Here is a 21,300-nt window from a genome sequence, read left to right on the forward strand (position 1 = left end):
AAAGATAAAAACCAAAGTTCTTCACCTGCTTGTTTCAAAAGATAAAACTGGAGTGGAGGGCAGGCTGGGCGATAAAGGAGCTTGCTGAGCTGCATAGCAATAGCTAAAGCAAAAAGGCTAGAAAAAGTTCCTCCGGGAAGAGGACCAAGCCCAGAGAGTCACTCTATAGAAGGAAGAACTGGAGCGTGGGGAGGAGTCGGGGCCACCCCCGCCCCCAGCCTCGCGTAGGTGCCACCCGCAGAGATGAAATGTGAGCCCCCGTGGCCGAGGACACGAGGACGCTGGATCTGCCGCCTTGCCCGCCGCCCAGCGCCGCGGGGAGAGACAAAGAGACCTCGGCCCCAGCGCAGCTCCGCGCGGCGCCCGGGCTCCCCTCGAAGCCTCCCAGGGCAATGGCCAGGGCTCCGCGCGACCCCGCTCCCCAGAGCGCTGTCCTCTCGGTCTGACCGCCCTCCAGCGCCCCCATCCCCTCCCGGTTCCGGGCTCACCCGCGGCTCCCAGCCCTCTGTACACACCGGTTTGTCTGTCTCTCTGTCCGTTTGTCCTGGCGCGCAACCTCCGGCCACCGGCTTGGATGGACGCGCGGAGGCTGCCCGGGTGTCCAGGGGTCTTGCTTCCGAAGTTGGTCCTGCTCTTTGTTTACGCAGGTCAGTGACCTAGGGCTACGGGAGAGGGGAAGGGGGCTCGGGGCTGCGCTGGGGTCACACTCCGGCCACCGCGGGTTGGGCGGGACGCACGGGAGCGTCGTGGGAGGTCAGACTGTGCGGTCCCCGCCGGGATGGAGCAGAGCCCGCGCCCGCGCGCGGGAGCCCTCGCTCGAACTCCACACGGTTGTGTTTTGTTTCTTTCCTTCAACGTTTTTCTTCTTCTTTTCCTTTTCCTTTCTCTCTCTGCGCAAAGCAACCAACCCCACAACCCCACATTTAGGGGATTTTATTTTCAACATAAAGTGAAAAATTTCCAAGTGCATTCAAGACTTAGGAATCTAGGGTGAGTGGAGGCTGAGCAGAGGGAGAAAAGCACTTTTTAAAAAAAAATCTTAAATTTAGAGGTTTCTCTGAGATTTTCAAATAAACTAATCTGGTAACTTTTCCAAATCAGTAAGTGCTACCCACTGCCCCCTCCACCTCCACATTCTCAATATTCCAGGTTTTCCCTTTTAGACATGAGAAGCCTTAGATCTATGTTTTCGTTCTTAAGATGATTCTCAAGTGTGGTGGACGGGGTAACTGGAAGTTTTGAGTTGAAATATAAGGTTTTTTAAGAGGCATAAATTCACCCAGAATCTAATCCGTTTTCTGTGAATTCATTACTCACTTGTTTGTAGGGGAAGGACATCTCATTTCCCTCATTCCTAATTACTCTTAGTGAGAATTGCTAATAATTGATGAAGGAAAGCGGTTTTCTTGTTTTGTGACTGATGTGGAGTCCAAAATAGCCTTTCTTTGGTTACTCATGTATAGAATTAATTACACATGCGGTTTGCATCTGCTCCATAGTTCAAAAACAGAATAAAAGCAAAGTTCTTTGTAAATGTTCTCAGGTCTCTCATTTCCTAGAACAGGAACCACAGGCTTACCTATGACCTTGCAATACTAAGTTTGCATATAGCACTGTGATTTACCTTTTGATACTTAGAAAATACTGCAACAGAAGTGAAGATGTTCATTCAACATTCATACCTTCAAAAACAATAGAATTGAATTCCTCATTCAACCTGGCCAGAAATGAGTCACAATAACTTCTGTAGAAATTTCCAATCTGTTTATTAAAATGTAAATTTGTGGCTGCCGGTAAGTTGTTTTAAAGATATTCTATGCTGACCTTCAGATAGAGAAATTAATAAAAGTAGTAAAAGTACTTTCTATTAAATGAGAATCTACATTCTAATGTGCTTCCTACACATTTCTTTTACTTAAGTTGTATAAGATTTTCAGAATTTGAGAGACCAACAGAATCGATTGCATTAATATTCATTTTATATTAAAATCTCTTTATCACTTCATGTGAAGCAATGATAATTCTTTCCATCTCCTCTGTTTATCAAAGGAAAATGAAATAAGCAAATAGAACACAGCAAATGAAATTTTAATACCCTCACTTGCCTTTAATTGTACCATTGGACACCTTTTTCTTGTTCTTTCATCTCTTTTATTTCCTTTGGTGCGCTGAAATCTAATTTACACACTTTCCCTTCCCTTTTTTCATGGGCCCCCAGTGTTAGGTGCACAGCAACCCAGGATTCAGGAAACCCACACAGCTGGCCAGCAGCAAGCTTACCAGTTTAGAAAGTTTTCACTCCACTCATTTCTTCTGTCCATCCACATCCCTCCCTAGGAAGCTGCAAAGACATTGCCAGCCAATACCAGGTCAGTTTATCATCTTTGATAAGAAATGATTAGCTAGTGTGCTTTTGGTATTAATTCCTGAACTTTTTATTTCAGAGGCTTTTTTATGCTTGCCACGTTCACTCGACTAATACCTCTTGAATGACAGCTGTTGAGTGATACAGTGGCCAGGCTGAGTCTTTTCTGGTAGATAAGGTGTGCCCATTACTCAAAGGTGTAAAAGGTTGTGTTATGGGAGAGATACAGTCACACGCTAGAGCTGTTCAAGGGAGGGGAGTTTATCGATTAACCAGTTTATCGCTGGTTTAGGAGTTTATGCTCTGTGAAGATGATGGCTGTTTTGGTCAGCATAGTTGTCTCAGAGCCTCGCAGAATGCCTGGCCCGTAAGAAGACCTCAATAAATATTTGTTCAGAGGAGTTGAATTGAGAAGGACTTTTAAGAACTAGACCTTTGAATTATAAGGAAGCCTTGGACAGAAGATGGGGTAGGATGTAGTGTGAACAAAGGCAAAAATCATGAGACGTGTACATACACAAACAGATAGTACAGTTGGGGGGAGACAGGAGGACACTGCAGAAATAGAAATAATCTGGACACCCTGTTAAGTGAATTGCCAGCTTTAATGGGACATAAAGCTAAGTAGATGCAACTCTCCGTAACCTGAATTATGTTCCCCAAAGAAGTTGCAGGAAGTTCACGTTCCATTGGTTTAAGTAAGAGCAAGGTTTCTATACCTGAAGCATGATGTTTTACTGAGGAGTCATATTTGGAAAGAGACCGGTGAAGTGTTTACATTAACACCCAACTCCCACTGCAGGCTATAAAGACAGGATTTGGCCAAGGTTTTAACCTTCCTGGCCTTCGCCAGTGATTTCTGTCCCCTCCCTTTCCTTCCTTTCTTATCCTTAGCTGCAGATTGCAAGAGCCAATTCTGAGCAAGTGTTTGGAGCCAGATGTTTTCCTGTACTACACATTCCTCAAGATGGGGTGGGAGTGGGGCCGCTCCTTCCAAATCATGCCTTTAATTCAAGTCATTGAAGAAAATGTGAACTGGCTAATTTTCAAGAATATTAACTTGACCATGCGAAGTAATATTATTTATCTTCTGAGAGCAATTGGGATGTTTCATTCTTTTACAAGTGAGAAAGTACTTCTGTATTGTCCAAGCCGTGATTTTTTAGGAATATTCTCAAATAAACTGGAGAAAGCCCACTCACATGTCAAAATAAGTTTTGAGGTGCGGTCGAAACTCCAGTTTGGAAATGTTGTGATTGCAAATGTATTCACCATACTCCATCTTCCCTTATCAGTTGTTTAATTCAAGGAAATAGACAAGAGGGCTGGAAAATGCCATAAAAATAATGAACAATGTTTGCTGCAGGTATAATTTAGCTTCTTGGCTACAAGATTTTGGGCTTGGTTTCCTGTAACATTTGCTCAAAATATTTTGATAACACATGTCCTTATAAGAGTAGTAATTGAATCTTTGATAATCACGGAGAGCTTAGTAAGATGCCACTGTCTGGGGTATCTTTCAAAAGGAATCGTATGAAGCTACTTAAAAATCACTTATTCTGCTCCAACAAAATAAGGGAGGATGTCAGCTCTCCCACTATCTGAATGGCTTTTAAGAACAGGAAGCAAAACATCCCAGCTAAGCCCTTGAGATAACTGCTTAGTCTAAATATTTAAATTAATTAAACAATTCTGAAAATGAGAGCTATAGAAGTTCACTGGGAAAATGATAAACTGCAAAAAAGTATACACTGTTAAGAAATCATTAGGCTGTGTTTCTTGTCTTCAAAATTTTAATGTGGATTTAAGTAGTTACTGAATCTTACAGAGGTGATTATTCTTCCCTTTCATTTCTTCTTACCACATCCCAGAAGAAAAAAAAAAAAAAACATTAAGGTTTGTTCATTTATGAAGTAGAAATAAAATTGAGTGAAAGAAAATATGAAATTTTCACTTGTTCCACAAAGTTCATGCATTATTGACAAAGGTGAATGAACATTGCTAATATTTGATTATATCAATTTTTTAAGAATCATATTGGCAGGGAGGTGATTTAAAAGCAAAATCTTAATTTTCCTCTTTGGCCAAATCTATAACGTGGACATGTAGGCATAAATATAACATTTGCACTTTTACGTTATGCTTTTGACAGAAAGCAATAGTCGTATAATTTAGATAATAGTTGATATGACCTTCAGAGATTGAGTTTGGAAATGACTTATTTTGTGATTCCTGAACATGTAACTTAAACTTGTCAGACTATATAGTTAATACGTGTACCTGAAACTCATATATCCATTACTGATTATAACTAAATAACTTTAACTTGCTAAACATAAATTATTTAGATGGAATAAAGACTATTTTAAAGGTAAGATAACTTTTAAGTCACCATTTTTGGTATAATTTTCCTTGCCAAAAACATGGAAAAATTTTGGTATAATTTTCCTTGCCAAAAACATGAAAAGTAATTTGATTTGTCAGCTCCAATATGGCCTTTTTAATCAGAAAATACTTTTTCTCCTTCACATAGTGCTGTTTCATAGTTTATTGGTTCTTAAATCTGACATCAAATAAACTCTTAATTATTCACAAGTTAATTATCTATGGGGACTTTTTCCTATAGCTTACTCATTATCTCCCAATCCAAATGGATTGACAGGATACACAGACTCATTTGTGTTACCATATGTATGCAAACTATAATTATAAAGGTAAAAAATGGTAAAGAAAAGAAAGCATATACTGCATTGTCATGAAAAATATACATTAGTTAGAAATTATCTCCAGTTGACATGATTCGTGTCAATAAAACTTTCCATTAAATGTAGTCAAGAGTAATACCCTAAAGTCAAAAGACTTTATCATTTAAAAAATATTATAAGAACTCTATTGACAAAATGAATGTCTGATTAGTTGGATCATTCATTCTTCCCCTTCATTGTCTCATTCAACCAAATCTGACTGCCAATTATGGTGCTTGATACAGAAGATTCAAATAATGGTCTTTGCCTTTTCTACTGTTATGTCTAATAAGGAAGGAAGACAGGTTTAGACGTGCTTACAAATGTTTTAGAATTCTGAGTAAGAACTCTAAATGTGCTAAAGAGTAGACATTGACCAATTAAGATATGAAATAGAGTAATTTTTTGTGCAGTAGTGGTTTCAGAACTGTAACTACATGGATGTGGTTTTTATTTTGTAGAGGATTGCCTTGCTCAGTGTGGCAAAGACTGCAAATCTTACTGCTGTGATGGAACCACGCCCTACTGTTGCTCCTACTATGCCTATATTGGGAATATTCTTTCGTGAGTATTAGTTAAATTTGGCAATATTGACACTCTTTCCTTTGGCCAGTTACATTTTCAAAAAATACTAAGTTATAGATATGGGCAGAAAATTTTAAGATTTGTGGTTGGCCTAAAAGTTTTACTGGATATACTCAATACTCCTCACTATCTAGTGTGTTATATTATTTAACTAAATGTGCAAATTAATATACAAAATAATGTGCCTTTAGTAGAATGGAGTTTAAAGAATGTTCTTTTACTGCCTCATTTGTGTTTTATAATAATAATAATGTCTTAAGTCGGCCATGTTCATATTCTTACTCATTTTTTAACATTGTAAGCTATGTATTTTTGTCTGCTTTGTTGAAGGATTTGTAAGTTAGACTTTGTCATTTAATGATAGCCAGTTTATTTCACCACCTATATAGTTGTCTGACTCATCCAGTAGATATCAGGGAAAATAGACATTATGAATAAAAAACAGTTGAGATATGAAATGTCAGTTTTCTACATAATGCTTACAACGCAGCTTGAGGAAAAAAGATCAGAGCCCAAGAAAGGCTGGGCATCAACCGTATAGGGAGAGATCCAACTACAAAAGTCAATGAAACATACACACGTAGACTGTGTTAAGCATTTCCCTATAACAAATTAAACGTTTATTTTAGAGATGCTTCTGGGCTAAGGGAAATGGATAAGCAGGAACTGTCTTCAGAGTTGTACGTCTGAAGACTGTGTGCCTCTGTGTTCCTCTACACACACCTTCAAGTTGAGAGATAAAAGGTAGAGAATTAGGAACATAAGAATTTCACCCATGGAAATCACCCATGGCTTTCAGAAATCTGCCTCTGTCCTCCTTCGTGTTTATTTTTCAGTTGACTGTCAGGATGATCTGAAAGCTGTTTTATTGTGATTTAACTCCTGTCCTATGAAGGCTTAAGTGGAGCGCCAGGAAGATTAGACACTAAGTGATACGTGCCTGGCTATTTTAGGCATTTGTCCATTGAGATGGCTGATAAATCATCCTCCGTTTCCTGAGAATAGAAAACTTGGCATCACATCAACTTTCTAGAATCAAAGTGGGGCTGATCTTAGAGATCATGTCTCTCTGAATAAGGCCAGAAAAATCACACTTCAGGACACTCCTGAAGACTGGCATGGCTATGTAAGAAAGAAGAAACGGCCAGTTGTCATAAAGGTTGAAGAGTAGAATTTAAGCATTCTTTGAAGTGCAAATAAACTCTACATTCAAAGGTTTGAATTTTTCCTCATGGAAGACTTGGTGGAAAAAGATTAAGTCCCCTTACATTTAAAGAGTCCGCTCAGAATAGCCTACATATACATATATAATGATGTTTCACATTTGTGTATCATTTCATTTTTCCTAAGTTAATTGAAATATTTTATTACTAAATTCAAATTTGATTTTCAAGTGGTCTCCACATGCCAGAGGCTGCTGTTCCACGTGGCTGTGCGGTGGGTCCTTTGAGTGTTATAGATTTGAGGAACCTGGGGTCAGAGTATGACTGTGATTCTTTGGTCCTCTGGCTCCTGGCCCATTCCTCTGCCCCCTGGCCCATTCCTCTGCCCCAACTACATCATGGTGTGTGTTGTGCTCCTAGTTCTCACCTCATAGATACATCCACCCTGTCAAATACATATAGAAGACATAATTACTTATAAATCAGAATACTTAAATTTTTAAAATTTACAGATGTGCTTTACATGCTTTATATTTGCAAGCAGATTCACCTTTTTATGGTGCATATTCTGTCCTTCAACTAATTTCATCACTTGGCTAAAGTAAAGAATTCGTTGAGTTTATATACTTATCTGGGTCATTAGGGCCATGTACTTGTTATGTTTGAAAAAAAGAATTGTGTTTTGTGGATGGCGGAAATAAACACAGATGGCATTATATTTCAGGCATTTAAACTGAATTTTCTGTTCAAAATAGAAACCACTAAGTAAATCCCTTGCTAAACAATTCTTAGAGAAAAAAAAAAAAAAAAAAAAAGAGCCTTAGAGTGTTTTCCCCATTGGATAAAGGAGAATACATTTTCAGGATTTCCAGTTATTGTTTAAGATTTGAAAAGAGTTAACTCCACCCAGAGCTTTTCTTTTCTTTTCTTTTCTTTTTTTTAAGTTAGGGTGGGGGGTGGAGGGAGGAAAAAAAATAATTCCAAGAATGCTTTAAAAAGTTCCTTCATGTACATGTTTTCAAATATTCACTATTTTGGAAGTCATAAACTTGGAAGAGAGGATGTTGCCTCTCTTCTAAGCACCTAGGCACATTCTTAGTAAAAATCATTCTAATCATCTTAACAGAAAATTTAATCTTTGGTGGTCAATAGTAAGGTAATGAGGAGGAAAGCAATAAATGCACTGGAATGTTACGTTTTCTCAATGAATAATTTTATAAACTGGCTTTAATTTGGCTTCTGGCTTTGTTTATTTTCAAAAATAGAAAATGTCTTGGCTCAGCTTAAAAGGAGCTAAAAAGAGTACAACATACAATTTGGATCACTCTAGATTCTGTGTAAATGGGACGGGAAGGTATACTTGATTCTTCTTGCTGAGGCCTCTCCCTAAAACAGTCAGAGTAGAGCTATTTAGCCCTGAATTCTGTTTATTTCGACTGTCCTTCTTCTGTTGCAAATTGACCATTAAGATTAGTTTTCAAAGAGATCGCAAGAGCTAACCTTTAATTTACCTTTTAGTTTAAAAATCTTATTTTACTCAGGTCTCTTTCTTTTAGATATTTTATATTCTAAATATGAGTTAATTTTGACAAGTAAATTCAGATTCCCCCTCCCCATCTTTTTTTTTTTCTTTAGTTGGGAATTTTAGTATTTACTTGTGTCTCATGAAAAAATTTAAAAATTAATCTTTAAAAATAGCTGATGTACATTTTTTAATTGGGATATAATTGACATGTAACATTACATTAGTTTCAGGTATAAAATACAATTATTCAATTTTGTATATATTGCAAAATGATCACTACAATAAATCTACTTGATATAAATCTATTTAAAATAGCACACCTACTTTTGATCATTATAATCATGGATATTGATTTCCATACAGAAAAGTAATAGCATTATTTTCCAGAATTAAGAATAATTTTTGCAATAGTCAGCATATACTATGCAACCAATTATTTACAAATACATACTCAGTGCCCATGACCATGGCAGCAAAGGATCCAAAGATGAATAAATGATGTTCCCTGACCTTTGTGATCTCACAACCTAATAAGAGAAGAAAATGTAGACAAATAATTCTAATTCAGTGGATTAATCTATGAAGTGCTATTGAAGGGCAGGGAAGAGAGGAAACAGCTAAGTATGTGTGTTTGTGTGTGGGGGGGGTGAGTGTGTGTTTAGAAAGTGGTGTTTAGAGAAAGCATCATGAGTATGAAATTTGCACAGAGTTTTAAAGAAAGAGTAGATATTTACAAAAAAGGACAGTGAAGAAAGGGAAGAGCATTCCAGACAGAGAGAGTCTAGAGTACAAAGGCAAAGACGTAAGAAAGGAAACGATCAGTTTGGGGAAACCCACGCTGTTCAGTGTTGCTAGAAAAGGAAGGTTAAGCTTTGAAGATAACGTACAAACAAGTAGGTCAGACAAGAGCCCCTCACTGTTACACACTTTTATTGGTCATGTCTAGCAAAACTAAAATAAAATAATTCAGCATTTTTCTGGAAATAAGACAGCTAGTTTCATGCAGAAAAAACACATTCTTCAAGACCTCTAAGACCAGGGACAAAGGTGAGAAGGCACCAAGTGGAGATTATTTTTATTCCATAGAGAAAATACTGGGAATGAGCACTTTGAGATGTACACTATTTAGGACCATTTATGACAGAATATACGGCTTTGGAATTATTTCTCCACTTTTGATATTTTTGATCATGAAGGTAACTATCTGACAATTGGCAACCTTACTGTGTTTGAAAATGAGAACTGGGCCAATTTCCAAATAAACAATTTCTCATCAAATTGATTCTCAAACATTTTATCCAGTCACTCTTCTCCATGGAAAATAAACATTCTTTGATGAATATGGAAAGGCATATTTCAGTTTTGCTGCTGATGAAATTTGACTGACATTGCCTAGAGGTAAGATCCAACATAAAGGTGTGGTTTGTAGAGTATTCTTTAGAATCTGTAGATTTCAAGGGATCAGTGGGTGCAACTGAGTGGCTAATTACTGTTAGTCATGGAAGAGACTAAAAGTAGGACTTTACTGAAAGTGAAGAAAACTGCTACATGAATAAGAGAATAATTGTACAATATTGAACAGGAACCAAATAATGACTGAGTTGGACATCGTGAGCCAGATGACAAGAAACAAGATTCAGTCCCTTCACTCAGAAGTAAATTTTTACCTTTCCAGTTTGCTTTTGTAAAATGCAGCTCTATCTAGGGATTCTTCCGTGCACCATCTGGCCAGCACAAAATCCCCACGGGGCAAAATCAAGAGGAAGAACTAATAATGGAGATCCTGGTAGGATTAAGTTTCTTTCCTTCTCAATGAAATGTGAATGATATATTGCCTGAAGTTTTGGAAAGACACCTACTAAATATCACGACTGTGATCTTAGAGCCAAGTTATGCATGAAAGCAAAACTGGGTTGAAAGATAAAGGTTTCATATTTCCAAATGGCACTTGATTTCCTATACTCGCTAATTCAGATGAGTATTCTGAATAAAACACGTGAGTCCGTTCAGATAAAGACAGAAATGTAATACAGCTTGAAAGCCCTTTGGCATTGGTAAAAAGATCATTTAAATGAAATGAATTAAGATATTCTTAGTACTTAGATATAAAAAAAAAAAACTCTGAAAGATATATACTAAGCAAATTAAAGTTTGTGGGAGTCTTGTTTTGGTTTTAAGAATGACCAAAAAAAAAAAAAAACCCTAATATAATGTTAAAATAAACATGAACTTGATTTTAAAATGTGGCCATGCTAATGAGGTGACTTTTGGAAAGCACTTGAGGATGGGGACTGGTTGCCAGGGAAACCAACCTTGTGATTAGAGGGTTGGAACTTTCAGTCCTGGTCCCCAGACCTCCGGGGATGAAGGAGGAGCTGGAGACTGGGTTCAATCATTGATGGCCAATGACTTAATCAACCATGTCTATGTAATGGAGCCTCCATGAAAATGCAAAAGAACAGGGTTGGAGAGCTGCCAGGTTGGTGAATAAACACAGAAAGATTTGGAGAGAATGGCGTGCTCAGAGAACTTTTTTTTTTAGTTTAAATAATTGAATAAAAAGTTTAATGTACGCAACATTGTAAACTGACTATACGTCAATAAAAAAATTAATGTAGTAACACATAATGTTTAGTATAAGAAAAAAGGCATAGCTTTTCAGAAGACATGTGTTTACATTTTATGTATTATTAAGAGCAAATATAAATGTGTAAATACCTAAACTTTTTTAAGTCAACTATATTCTACTCAATCATGACTGCTTCTGTAAATTAAAGCTTCATTGTTAAAAACATAATTTGTTTTTAAGAAGGGCTAGATGAAGTTTCTAGAACATGTTCCCAGCAATTTATTTCTACAAATTTCTACAAAGATAATCTGGGTTCTACTGGAGGACATCACTGTGAATCATACACAGTTCCTGACCTTGAATTGCTTATAAGCTATTGGGGAACACGGACTTATAAAACAGATGATTTAATAGGTTTTGGAATCAGAAAAGAGTTTTTAGTCCAACTTCAGGGTGCTCGGAAGACTTCTTGAAAGAGAATAATTCTAAGATGAGCCTTGAAAGAAACAGCAATGGATCAAATTCATCACTCAGAGTTAAAAAAAAAATTAGTAAACTAGGAATAGAGAGGAAAATTTCTTAACCAAATAAAGATCTCAGCCCTCCCCCCCACCAAAACCCTACCTCAAACACCATACTCAATGCTACAATGTTATAACCCTTCCCTTTAAAGGCAACTGTAAGACAAATAGCACCCCTCTGTTCAGCATCCAACTGTCCTGGTCATTGTAACCAACAAGACAAACTAAAAAGAAGTGATATGAATTGGAAAGGAAGAAGCTAAATTTTTATTATTTACAAATCATATGATTGCATATACTCCTCAGCCTATAAAAATGAATAAAAGAATTCACCAAGACTACAGGACGTAAGATCAGTGTACAAAAAGTAGCGCATCCTCGTATATCAGCAACACTCAGAAAACGTTGTATGTCTGTATGTGCACAAATCTCATTTACAACGTCAAAAGCTAAGTATCTAGTAAGAAATCCAAAAATACATATGGCTTTTTTAGAGCACTATAAATATGTAAAAGTTTTGAGAGATGAAAGACCTAAAGAAATTAAGAGATATACCAAATTGTGGGTGGGAATATTGTAAGGATGTCAGTATTGGGATATGTCAGTTCTTCCTGAGCTGTATATAAATTCAATGCAATTCTAATCAAAACCCACAAGACCATTTTTTTTTTGTTGAGTTTGACAGACTGAGCCAAATATCTATATGGGCCAGTAAATGGTGTACAAAAAAGAAGACAGTTACGAAAAATAAGAAAGTGAGAAGACATGCCTTGGAGGCATCAAGATTTGTTATAAAGCTATGGAAAATAAATTGTGTGATACTGGTTCACAGATAAACTGATAGAATAGAGGGCTTAGAGACTGACTCATGTGTCTGTGGAACTTGTAACAGAGATAGCATTACAAACCAGTGTAATGGATGGATTATTTAACAGATAATAAATGATGCCGTCCATAAGGATAAACATTAAACTAGATCACTTCACACTACACCCAAAAGTCTATCCTAATGGACTAATTACATAAATGCAAGATGCAAACATTTATATTTAAAAAGAGGGTAGAATGGCATTATGGTATCAGGATAGGAAGGATTTCTAAGATAAAAGAGAAGCACAAATAGTAAAAGTAAACTAAACAATCACTGAACTCTACAGTTTAAAAGGGTGAATTTTAAGATAGTTGAATTATATCTTTAAAAAATACTTTAAATAGATAAGGCAGCAATTCCAGACACAAAGTGTCAGGCAGATTCTGCACTTGGAGAAGATACTTGGCAATTCATATGATTCACAAAAGATTAGTATCCAGAATGCCTCAATAGGAAAAAGGCGCGATATGTGTGTTCTCAAAAGAAGTAACAGAGCAGAAAACCAGAAGAGCAATAAACCTGCAGAAGATGCTCCCCGTAGCTAGCTAAAGCAGGGAAATGCAGTTTAAAATAGTGCAAGACTGTCTCACTGCTGTCAGGCTGGCAGTAGTCTGTTAAGTCTGATAACACCAAGCGATGTGGGCCAACATGCAAGGGAACTCACTCTGCTGGTTGGAGAACATAAAACATTATCAACACTTGGAAAGCAATTTGACCACATGCAGTAAAGATGAAGATGGGCATCCTTTAGGACTTAGCGGTACCTCCTCTATGTGCATTCCCTAGAGAATCCCCAAGTACGCACAAGGAGATGTTGTTATGTTGGTTGACATATTATTTAAAATAGCAAAACTTTGGAAGCAACCTAAATTTCTATCAGAGGCGAATGGATAGGTAAATTAGAGTGTATTCATACAGTGGACTCGGATACAGCAATTAAATCCGTGCATGTTAGTATATCATTACAGTGAATCTCAAAACTGTAATCCTTGTGAAAAAGAGCTAATAGGAAAAAGAACGTGCGAAACATGATACTATCTGTGTGAATTTAAACATATAAAATAATTCCGTGTGTTACTTACAGAAACATATACATGTGGTAAATGTGTAAACATATGAGAGAGAGAAAAGTGCACATGAATTTCAGGATTGCCCCGAACTGAGGGATTTTCCTGGGATGCAGGACTTTCAGTGCTACAGCCTGGGCGACATGGGGCGAGTTGGTCACCCTGAGGGGAAGAGTCGGAAGGAAGCCTTCAACTCTAATAGTTCACTACTTAGAAAATTACCAATCTGAAACAGATACTGTAAATTATGAACATGTAAGGAGTCTGGGTAGTGGATATGTGGATGTTTTATATTAGTATCTGTAATTCTTACATGTTTGAAAATCCTTGTAATTAAAAGAAAGAAAGCAATGAAATAATTTGATGAAGACAGTAATGTATCACCTGGACACTTAGGATGCTGAGACCAAGTCCGTTGTGTGGGTTTTCCAACACTGCAAGCAATTAATTCTGACACTGTGTAGCGAGAGATAGATGGCATCAGATCCACAGTTAAGGGTCCAGTGCTACAGGACTGCACCCCCAACCAACTTCAGCCACCAACTGTATATAAGTCAAGGTTGTCACCTGAGCGTCTGAATTCTAGGCCATAGATCAGAGGTTTCAATGATCCTTGGGTTCAATCAATTTTCTAGAGTGCTCACAGAGCCTAGAGGAGCATTATACTCACTAGAATAAAGTGATATAACTTAGAATCAGCCAGATGGAAGAGCTGCATAGGGCGAGGTGTGGGGAAATGATCAGAAGCTTCCATGCCTTCTTCCCAAATCTCCACATGTTCACCAACAAAGGAAGCTCTCTGAACCCTGTCCTTTTGGGTTTTCATGGAGGCTTCATTACATAGACATGACTGATTAAATCACTGGCCATTGATGACTGAACTTGGTCTCCACGGCCTCTCCCTCCCCTGGAAGTCTGGTGGGTGGGACTGAAAGCTCCAACCCTCAATCACAGGGTTTAGTTTCCCTGGCAACCAGTCCCCATCCTTAGGGGCTTTCCAAAAGTCACTTCATTAATGTAAACTCAGGTGTGGTTGAAAGGGCTTTATTTATAAATATCAAGACACCTTTGTTGCTCTTATCACTTGGGAAATTCCGGGGGTTTAGGAGCTCTGTGCCAGAAATGGGCTGAAGACCAAATATGTACTTCTTATAAATGTCCCAACATCTTGTTAATGTGTAGATTCTGATTTGGTATGTCTGGTGTGAAACCTGGAATCTGCATTTTTAACAAACTCCCAGGCCATGCTGATGCTGTCCATCCTCCAAACACACTTGGGTGGAGAGGGCTGGTGCACGTTGGCCATGTCCTGTACTGCAGGATGAAATAATAGAAGAGATTAGGACTTGAGGATGGGTGGAATGTGGGGCTAGGGACTAGGGCTAATCCAGAGGCATAGAGCCAAATGAAGTCTGAAGTTTTGGATGATTGGGTGGATGATGTGTGCTGGGAACTAATGCAGAATGTTCAAGAAGTTTGAGAGAGGAATGAATTCCACTTTTAATATGTTGAGTGGTGAGGAGTAATAGGCTTATCGCCTATAAGCCAAGTTCATTGGGCCTTCAGTTAATGGACTGCACCAATCTGAGCCCAGTGGAGAGCCTGGAGCATCACATCTAGACTTGGGAGTGAAAAGCCTTGAAAAAGGTATAGGGGAATGAATGAGATGTTCTGAAGAGAAGTGTAAGAAAGAACAGCAGGCCTTCCATGGAGCCCACAAAAATTCAAGAGTGCAGTCTGTTTCTCCCTTTCTACGTTTGGTCAGCCTCCTGGAAAACATTCTGCATCTATTTCAGCTGTCCTTAAGTGTTCTATATCCCTTCAAAATTCTTTCACTCTCAAAATTAATCTGTCCTTCACTAATCCGCCTGAGTACACCTCCCATGGTGGCCGGGTCAGTGAATGCTTCATTTTCTTCTGTGTGCTTTTTCTGCTTTATACTGTAGACAAGATGGGATTCATGGCATTTTGGTTAATTCTGAATTGAATATGTTACCATAACAAAGAAGTTTATGTGAGGATCCATCTTTATGTATTTATCTATTGGCTTGTGCCCCGAACAGATCCACTCACAGCTGGTCATATATTCCAGATTTTAGGGGCTACCTTCATTAGATAGAAATCAGAGTTGGGCATTACAGGAGAAGGAGTGTTCGGTGGTGGCAGGAGTTATTAGAGTGAAGGGAGCTATCATTTATTTAGTGCATTCTCTGTCCCAGATGCTCAAAATACATGAGTTTATTAATCTTCAAAATAGCCCTGGTGACCTGGGTATTACTATTTTTGTGTGTACAGATGAGGAAGTTGAGACTCAGAGTTAAGTCATCTGTCTGATTTTACACAGCTACTGTGCCATGAGCTGGCATTTAAAGCTTTATGTGCTTGGCCTTTTTCTGTTACTCCCTATTGGCTCCTGAAGAACTGAATATTTAAAGATGGGATAAAAGAAAACTGCATTGCTATAAGACCTTACGAAGAGGGAAACACCATTTTGAGGGGAGCAGCTTTTTCTTACCCTCAGTATCTGTACTCAGTTCTCTCCTATATGCTGCCTCAATATCCTTTCTCTGCCCTGTTATTATTTATCACTTTATCCAAGTTCCTAAATTATCTGTCTGCCCTTCCACATGCTAGACCCCGAGAGGACAAGAAGAAGTAGGTCTTCCAACTTACCATTGAAGGTGCAGGACCTGATCAACTAAATGACCCATGGGGGGATCATTGAAACACGGATCAATCCTCTGTTTAAGCATGAAAAAGCTGACATTTTGTGAGTTCTAAATAAATATACATCATCTGGATAAATATTTGCTTGGAAAAATCAAGTCATAATTCGAAGATGTTATTGATTTCAGAGAATTTCTTTTCATGGAGTATAAATTAGATATCAAAACAGAGTAATAGGAATGATTTCTAGGGAGTCAGCCATCACTTTTGAGTCACGCTGTGTAGGATAAATTATAATCAGATGATAGGAATTAGAACTCAAGAGCCAACTTGATTACAGTGATTTAACTTCCTGGTCATATTTCATTGGTAGAGTATGTATTTGAATGGCCAGTGCTTCAGTGGAAAAAGGTGAAGTGGTTCTACTACAGAAGGTCCAGAACCTAAATGGAGAAGGTCTTTTGCGCTGAGGGTTACCTCAGGCAATACTAGGAGACATAGTGTGGTACCATTTATCTCCCATCCACGTCTGCTTTTGGACAATTCACAAATTTGAATGTGTTCTGTTGATGAGACAGTATGATCTGCCAGCCTGTGACTATTAAGGCAACAGGCTTCCTGGAGAACTCTATTCACTTGCATAATTTTTGGAAATAAAATGTTTTAGTGATAAAATTGAGGAGGTGAGAATTACACACACGCTGTGATTTTTATCCCATTATATTGGACGAATTCTGGTGGGCAGCTGCTGGCCAGAGCACAGTATCTTGCAGCTGTCTCCCAACTGGAGAATGTTAGTGTGAACACACCCGTAACTAATGAAAACTTCAGAGGGAGGTGAACCTCACAAAGTGTAACAGGATTCCACCTGAAAGTGCCCTGGGTGTTTAACCCATAGTAACTGTTTAACCCATGGTAACTCAGAGATAAACAGAATTCGTAGTTCAGATAGTCATTCTTAAGGGAAAGAGAAAGAAGGAAGAAAATCTTACAGGTAACAAGAAAGATGCCTTTTTTATGCCTTGGTACAAGTCTGACAAAAATAGAGAAAAACATGACAAGTTCATATTTGGTATGAATTTGGCACTGTCAAAAAGGTGAACAGAGTGAGTATCTCTCTCTGCTTCATTTTGCAAAAAGTAAGAGCTACCTGTGGTTGCAAATAACAAACTGTACAATGTTGACATGACATTTCCCTCTAAAAGCACCAGAAATAATAGATCAGCCTCCACAGTATTCCATGTAGGGAAATATTTGAATTTAAATGTATCAAATAAATGGTGAAAGCTCTTCTTTATGGTTTCAATCTCCAGTAGCTCTCGTCCTTACATTAAGTAAATAGACCCTCTTGCCCTTTGTCAGGTGGAATTAAACAGAAAACAACTCTTTGTGATTCTATTCTTAACAGTAATTTTAGTAATGGGGGCGGTAGAAGAAAGATCGAGAATGGTTGGATTTACCAAACTTGGGTCTGAGTTCCTCTTCTGCTATGCTGTGTCTGCTTTATTCTTCTAATACCACTGAGCCTCTGTTTATTAATTTGTAAAGAGGAAATGATAGAAACAGCTTACCTATCTGGTAGAAGACTGAAGGATATATTCACACATTAAAGTACTTAGAAGAGCTTTGAAATATTTTCCCATCATTAATGAAAACACTGGGCTTTGAAAATGTCTGGAGTTTGGGAAAAGAGGAAATAGGGAGCAAAGTGACTTCTCCAAAGTCATTCAGAAAGCACATCACCGAGCCACAGAGTTCCCCTCCAGGTGCAAGGCTCTCTTTCTGGTCCTCGGGACCAAAACCTGGGCATCTTTCCTCAGGAGAGCTCTCTCAGCCTTGAGTGAAATGAACAGGCTTCTTAATCAAATGTGATTGCAGTCTGATCACTGCAAAGGCAGCTAATTAAATACTGTCTCCTGCTGTCCAGCAGTTGCTGTAAGCATAATACAGCCCCAAAAGTCATGTGCGTTAAGTAGCAAACCTGCCATGTTGCCCTAGGCTGACCTGTGAGTTAGGGAAGCTGACTCAAAAACAGGGTAAACAAGTCTCAACCAAAATATAAAAATCTGATTTATTGTGAAAAAATAACCATACATGTAATACCAAAAGTCAGGGGCAATGATTTGCTTTACAAAAGGACTCATAGAGTTCCAATTAATCTCCTTTTCCAAAATTTATTTTATTCACAACTTTTCAGAAATACATATTGTGCAAATGGCTGATTTATCTCTTATTGACAACATGCCAATAACAATGCTTGTAAGAGTATTCCAACCGCTAGCCGTTTCAGCAGTGATCGCAGTACTCTGTAGAGCTGAGCAGGCCTTTAAACGTAAAAGTTTAGAATTGCCCTGATTAGGCTTTAAGAAATGATTGTTAATCAGTAGTTCTCTCAATATGTCAGTGCTTATAAGACTTGCAAGAGTGAAAAGGGCGGTGACCTGCCTCTGATGCTTCTGATGACGGCCTCTGATGATATGTAACCAGCATCTGCAACACATCGCCAGACTGAAAGTCTTTCCAGCAGCAGCAAATAAATGCCAGATGGCATGCTGAATAGAAAGTCATTGATCAGAGCCAGGATCAACTGAGGTCTGTCAGTTCTAAAATGAGTTTCTTTTTATTTGGCTTGATACATTTAAATAGCCAGCCTATTATACGTGCTACAGTCTTTTGCTTACTGTTTGTGGTAAAATAGTTTGTGTCCCATAGCCTTTCCTTGGGAGGATTGGCTCCAGTTCTGGGTAAGACAGAGAGAGCACACCTCACTCTTTGCCTCCCACCAAAGGCAGCTTCAGAATTTGGGTGGTTCGCATGTAACGGCTATTTCAAGTACACGGAAGCAACAGTAGTTAAGTTGATTAAGGAGCAAGACCGAAATGCAGAGTACTGCCTAACACGCTTTGAGTTTATTGGTTTCATTTCCTCTGTTTACTCCACTCTGGACTAAAAATAGCCCCTAACGCGTAAGTAGACAGTGGGACGTGGACAAAGAGCGATACAGGAGGATCTCTCTAGTTTTGGCTCCTTGAGGCGGGTCTCTTTGTGCTCAAAGACAGTGGGGGAAGTAGCCCAGTGCTTTTCCTTTGTTCTCTTGTGCGGCTCCTAAGTGATATTTTGACTGCTGCATCCGTGGGGGTGACCATGGCAGCGACATGACCCAACGGGAGCCTAAAACCCTGAGAACAGGGAACCTTCCTTTCTGATCAGACTGATGTAATACTGGGAGGATGAGGGTACTCCCCATTGCTTTTTTTTCTTTTTTTGCATCTTTGTCCTCCTCCTGTTCAAGCCTGGATATAAGCCCATTTGTGGAAGTATGCAAAAGGCAGAGTAAATAAAGACCATCTTTCAGACCAGAGAGCCACAAAGGATTGCCTCAGGGAACCAGACAGTATTAGGGAGATAGTTTGTCAAGATAGAATAACTTAAGAAAGTGACCCCTAAAGTTGCTTGTGAACTCCTGGCCTCATCTCAGGGTGCACATGCATGGATCTGACCCTGAACAGTATACCATAGACCTTAAGAGTTGAATACAGGGTTTTTTTATAACCGCCCAAGTCTTAGATTGGCAGCTGGGTCATGCACACATGGGACAGAGCCAAACATGACTACAGAGGCTTTGAAAATGGAACTTACATTGAAACCACAACCCACGGAAGTCTGATTAGAATTTGTAGTCTAAATTGAACCTGGTTGATTGCCAGCTAAAACTAAAATATCAAAATTCCCCATAGACTTAAATCCCAGAGTCTCATAACTTAATATTCAAAAAGTTCAGAATACAGTCCAAAATTACCCAGCATACAATGAACCAAGGAAATCTTGACTCACAAAGGAAGACACAATCATCAAGCAAAAGAGATGCTGGAGTTATCTGACCAGACTCAAAAGTAGCTTTTATGAAAATGGCCCAACAAATAAGGGCAAATTCTATTTGAAATCCATGAGAAGACCAAATTAGGAAAAAAGAAACAGAAAAAAATATCCAATCTGAACAGCATTTCCTAACACATTTGCTTACTTCATGTCTCTGTATCATTCTCTCAATATTTAATGTATTTCAATATTTCAAACCTTTTCATTATTATTACATTTGTTATGGTGATCTGTGATCTGTGATCAGTGATCTTTGATGTTACCAGTACGACTTGCTGAGAGCTCAGATTATGGTTAGCATTTTTGAGCAATATTTTTCATTTTTGTACACTTAATAGACTACAGTATAGTGCAAACATGACTTTAATATGCACTGGGAAACTGAAATTTTCATATCTGTTCCATTGTGATATTCACATTATTGTGGTAGTCTGGCATCAAACCCACACTATCTCTGACGTGTGCCTATCATCAAAAGGAGACGGGAAAAGGGAATGAATCAAAGGAATGCAAAACAGAGAAGACAAACAAATCAAATTAAATGATGGACCTCAATCCAGACAAATCAATAATTACATTAATGGTCAAAGCAACACTAACTGAAAGACAGAGAATGGATTTTTTTTAACTGACAGAAATTTATCCTGTCTACCTGAAACTCACTTCAACTGCAATGAAATAAGTAGGTTAAAGCTATAGAAGCAGGGAAAAATGGGGTTGGTCAAAGGGGACAGAGTTTCAGTTAGGCAAGTTGAATAAACTCTGGAGAGCTAGTGTCTACCAATGTGACTGTAGTTGGCAAGACCATATTGTGTAACTGAAATCTACTAAGAGGGTAGATCTTAAGCTTTCTTAACACACGCCTACACTCATATACACACACAGACACACACACAAGAAGTGTGCGAGGTGTTGGATATGTTAATTACTTTGATTGTGGTTGTTATTTCACTATATAGATGTAAAATCACCAAGTTGTACATTTCAAAGGTAAACGAATTTTGATCGTCAGTTATAAGTCAATAAAGCTGGAAGGTGGGATGATATGATATATCAAGCCAATAAAAGGGAAAAATAAAAAACAAAAGTTGGAAAAAGACTTACCATGCAAACATTAACCAAAAGAAAGGACTGGATTAATATAAAAGTCCAGAACAGAGAACATTACCAGAGATAAAGGGTCATGCTGCATAATCAGAGAAGGGTCAATCAACCCAGAAGACATAACAGTCAAAAGGAGAGGTTCATAATTTTGATGTTTAGTTTTTATAAACAGCAAATAAAGAGGCTGATTTTGTTTGTTGAAACTCACCTTACAGGGGAAAAAGAACAATATATGTATGT

General features: G+C 38.2%; 1 protein-coding gene across 1 annotated transcript in view; it reads left to right on the top strand.

The window, feature by feature from the left end:
- Nucleotides 1–228: 228 nt before the first annotated feature.
- CYYR1 (cysteine and tyrosine rich 1) overlaps nucleotides 229–21,300 on the top strand; it is a 98,620-nt gene continuing 77,548 nt past the window's right edge. Inside the window, 5 exon segments of the mRNA XM_032476935.1 lie at nucleotides 229–285; nucleotides 288–361; nucleotides 363–471; nucleotides 473–647; nucleotides 5,571–5,673. Of these exon segments, the coding sequence (XP_032332826.1) occupies nucleotides 244–285; nucleotides 288–361; nucleotides 363–471; nucleotides 473–647; nucleotides 5,571–5,673 (503 nt within the window). The 5' untranslated portion in view covers nucleotides 229–243.

The sequence above is a fragment of the Camelus ferus genome, chromosome 1 (genome assembly GCF_009834535.1).
Source record: "Camelus ferus isolate YT-003-E chromosome 1, BCGSAC_Cfer_1.0, whole genome shotgun sequence".
NCBI lineage: Eukaryota > Metazoa > Chordata > Mammalia > Artiodactyla > Camelidae > Camelus > Camelus ferus.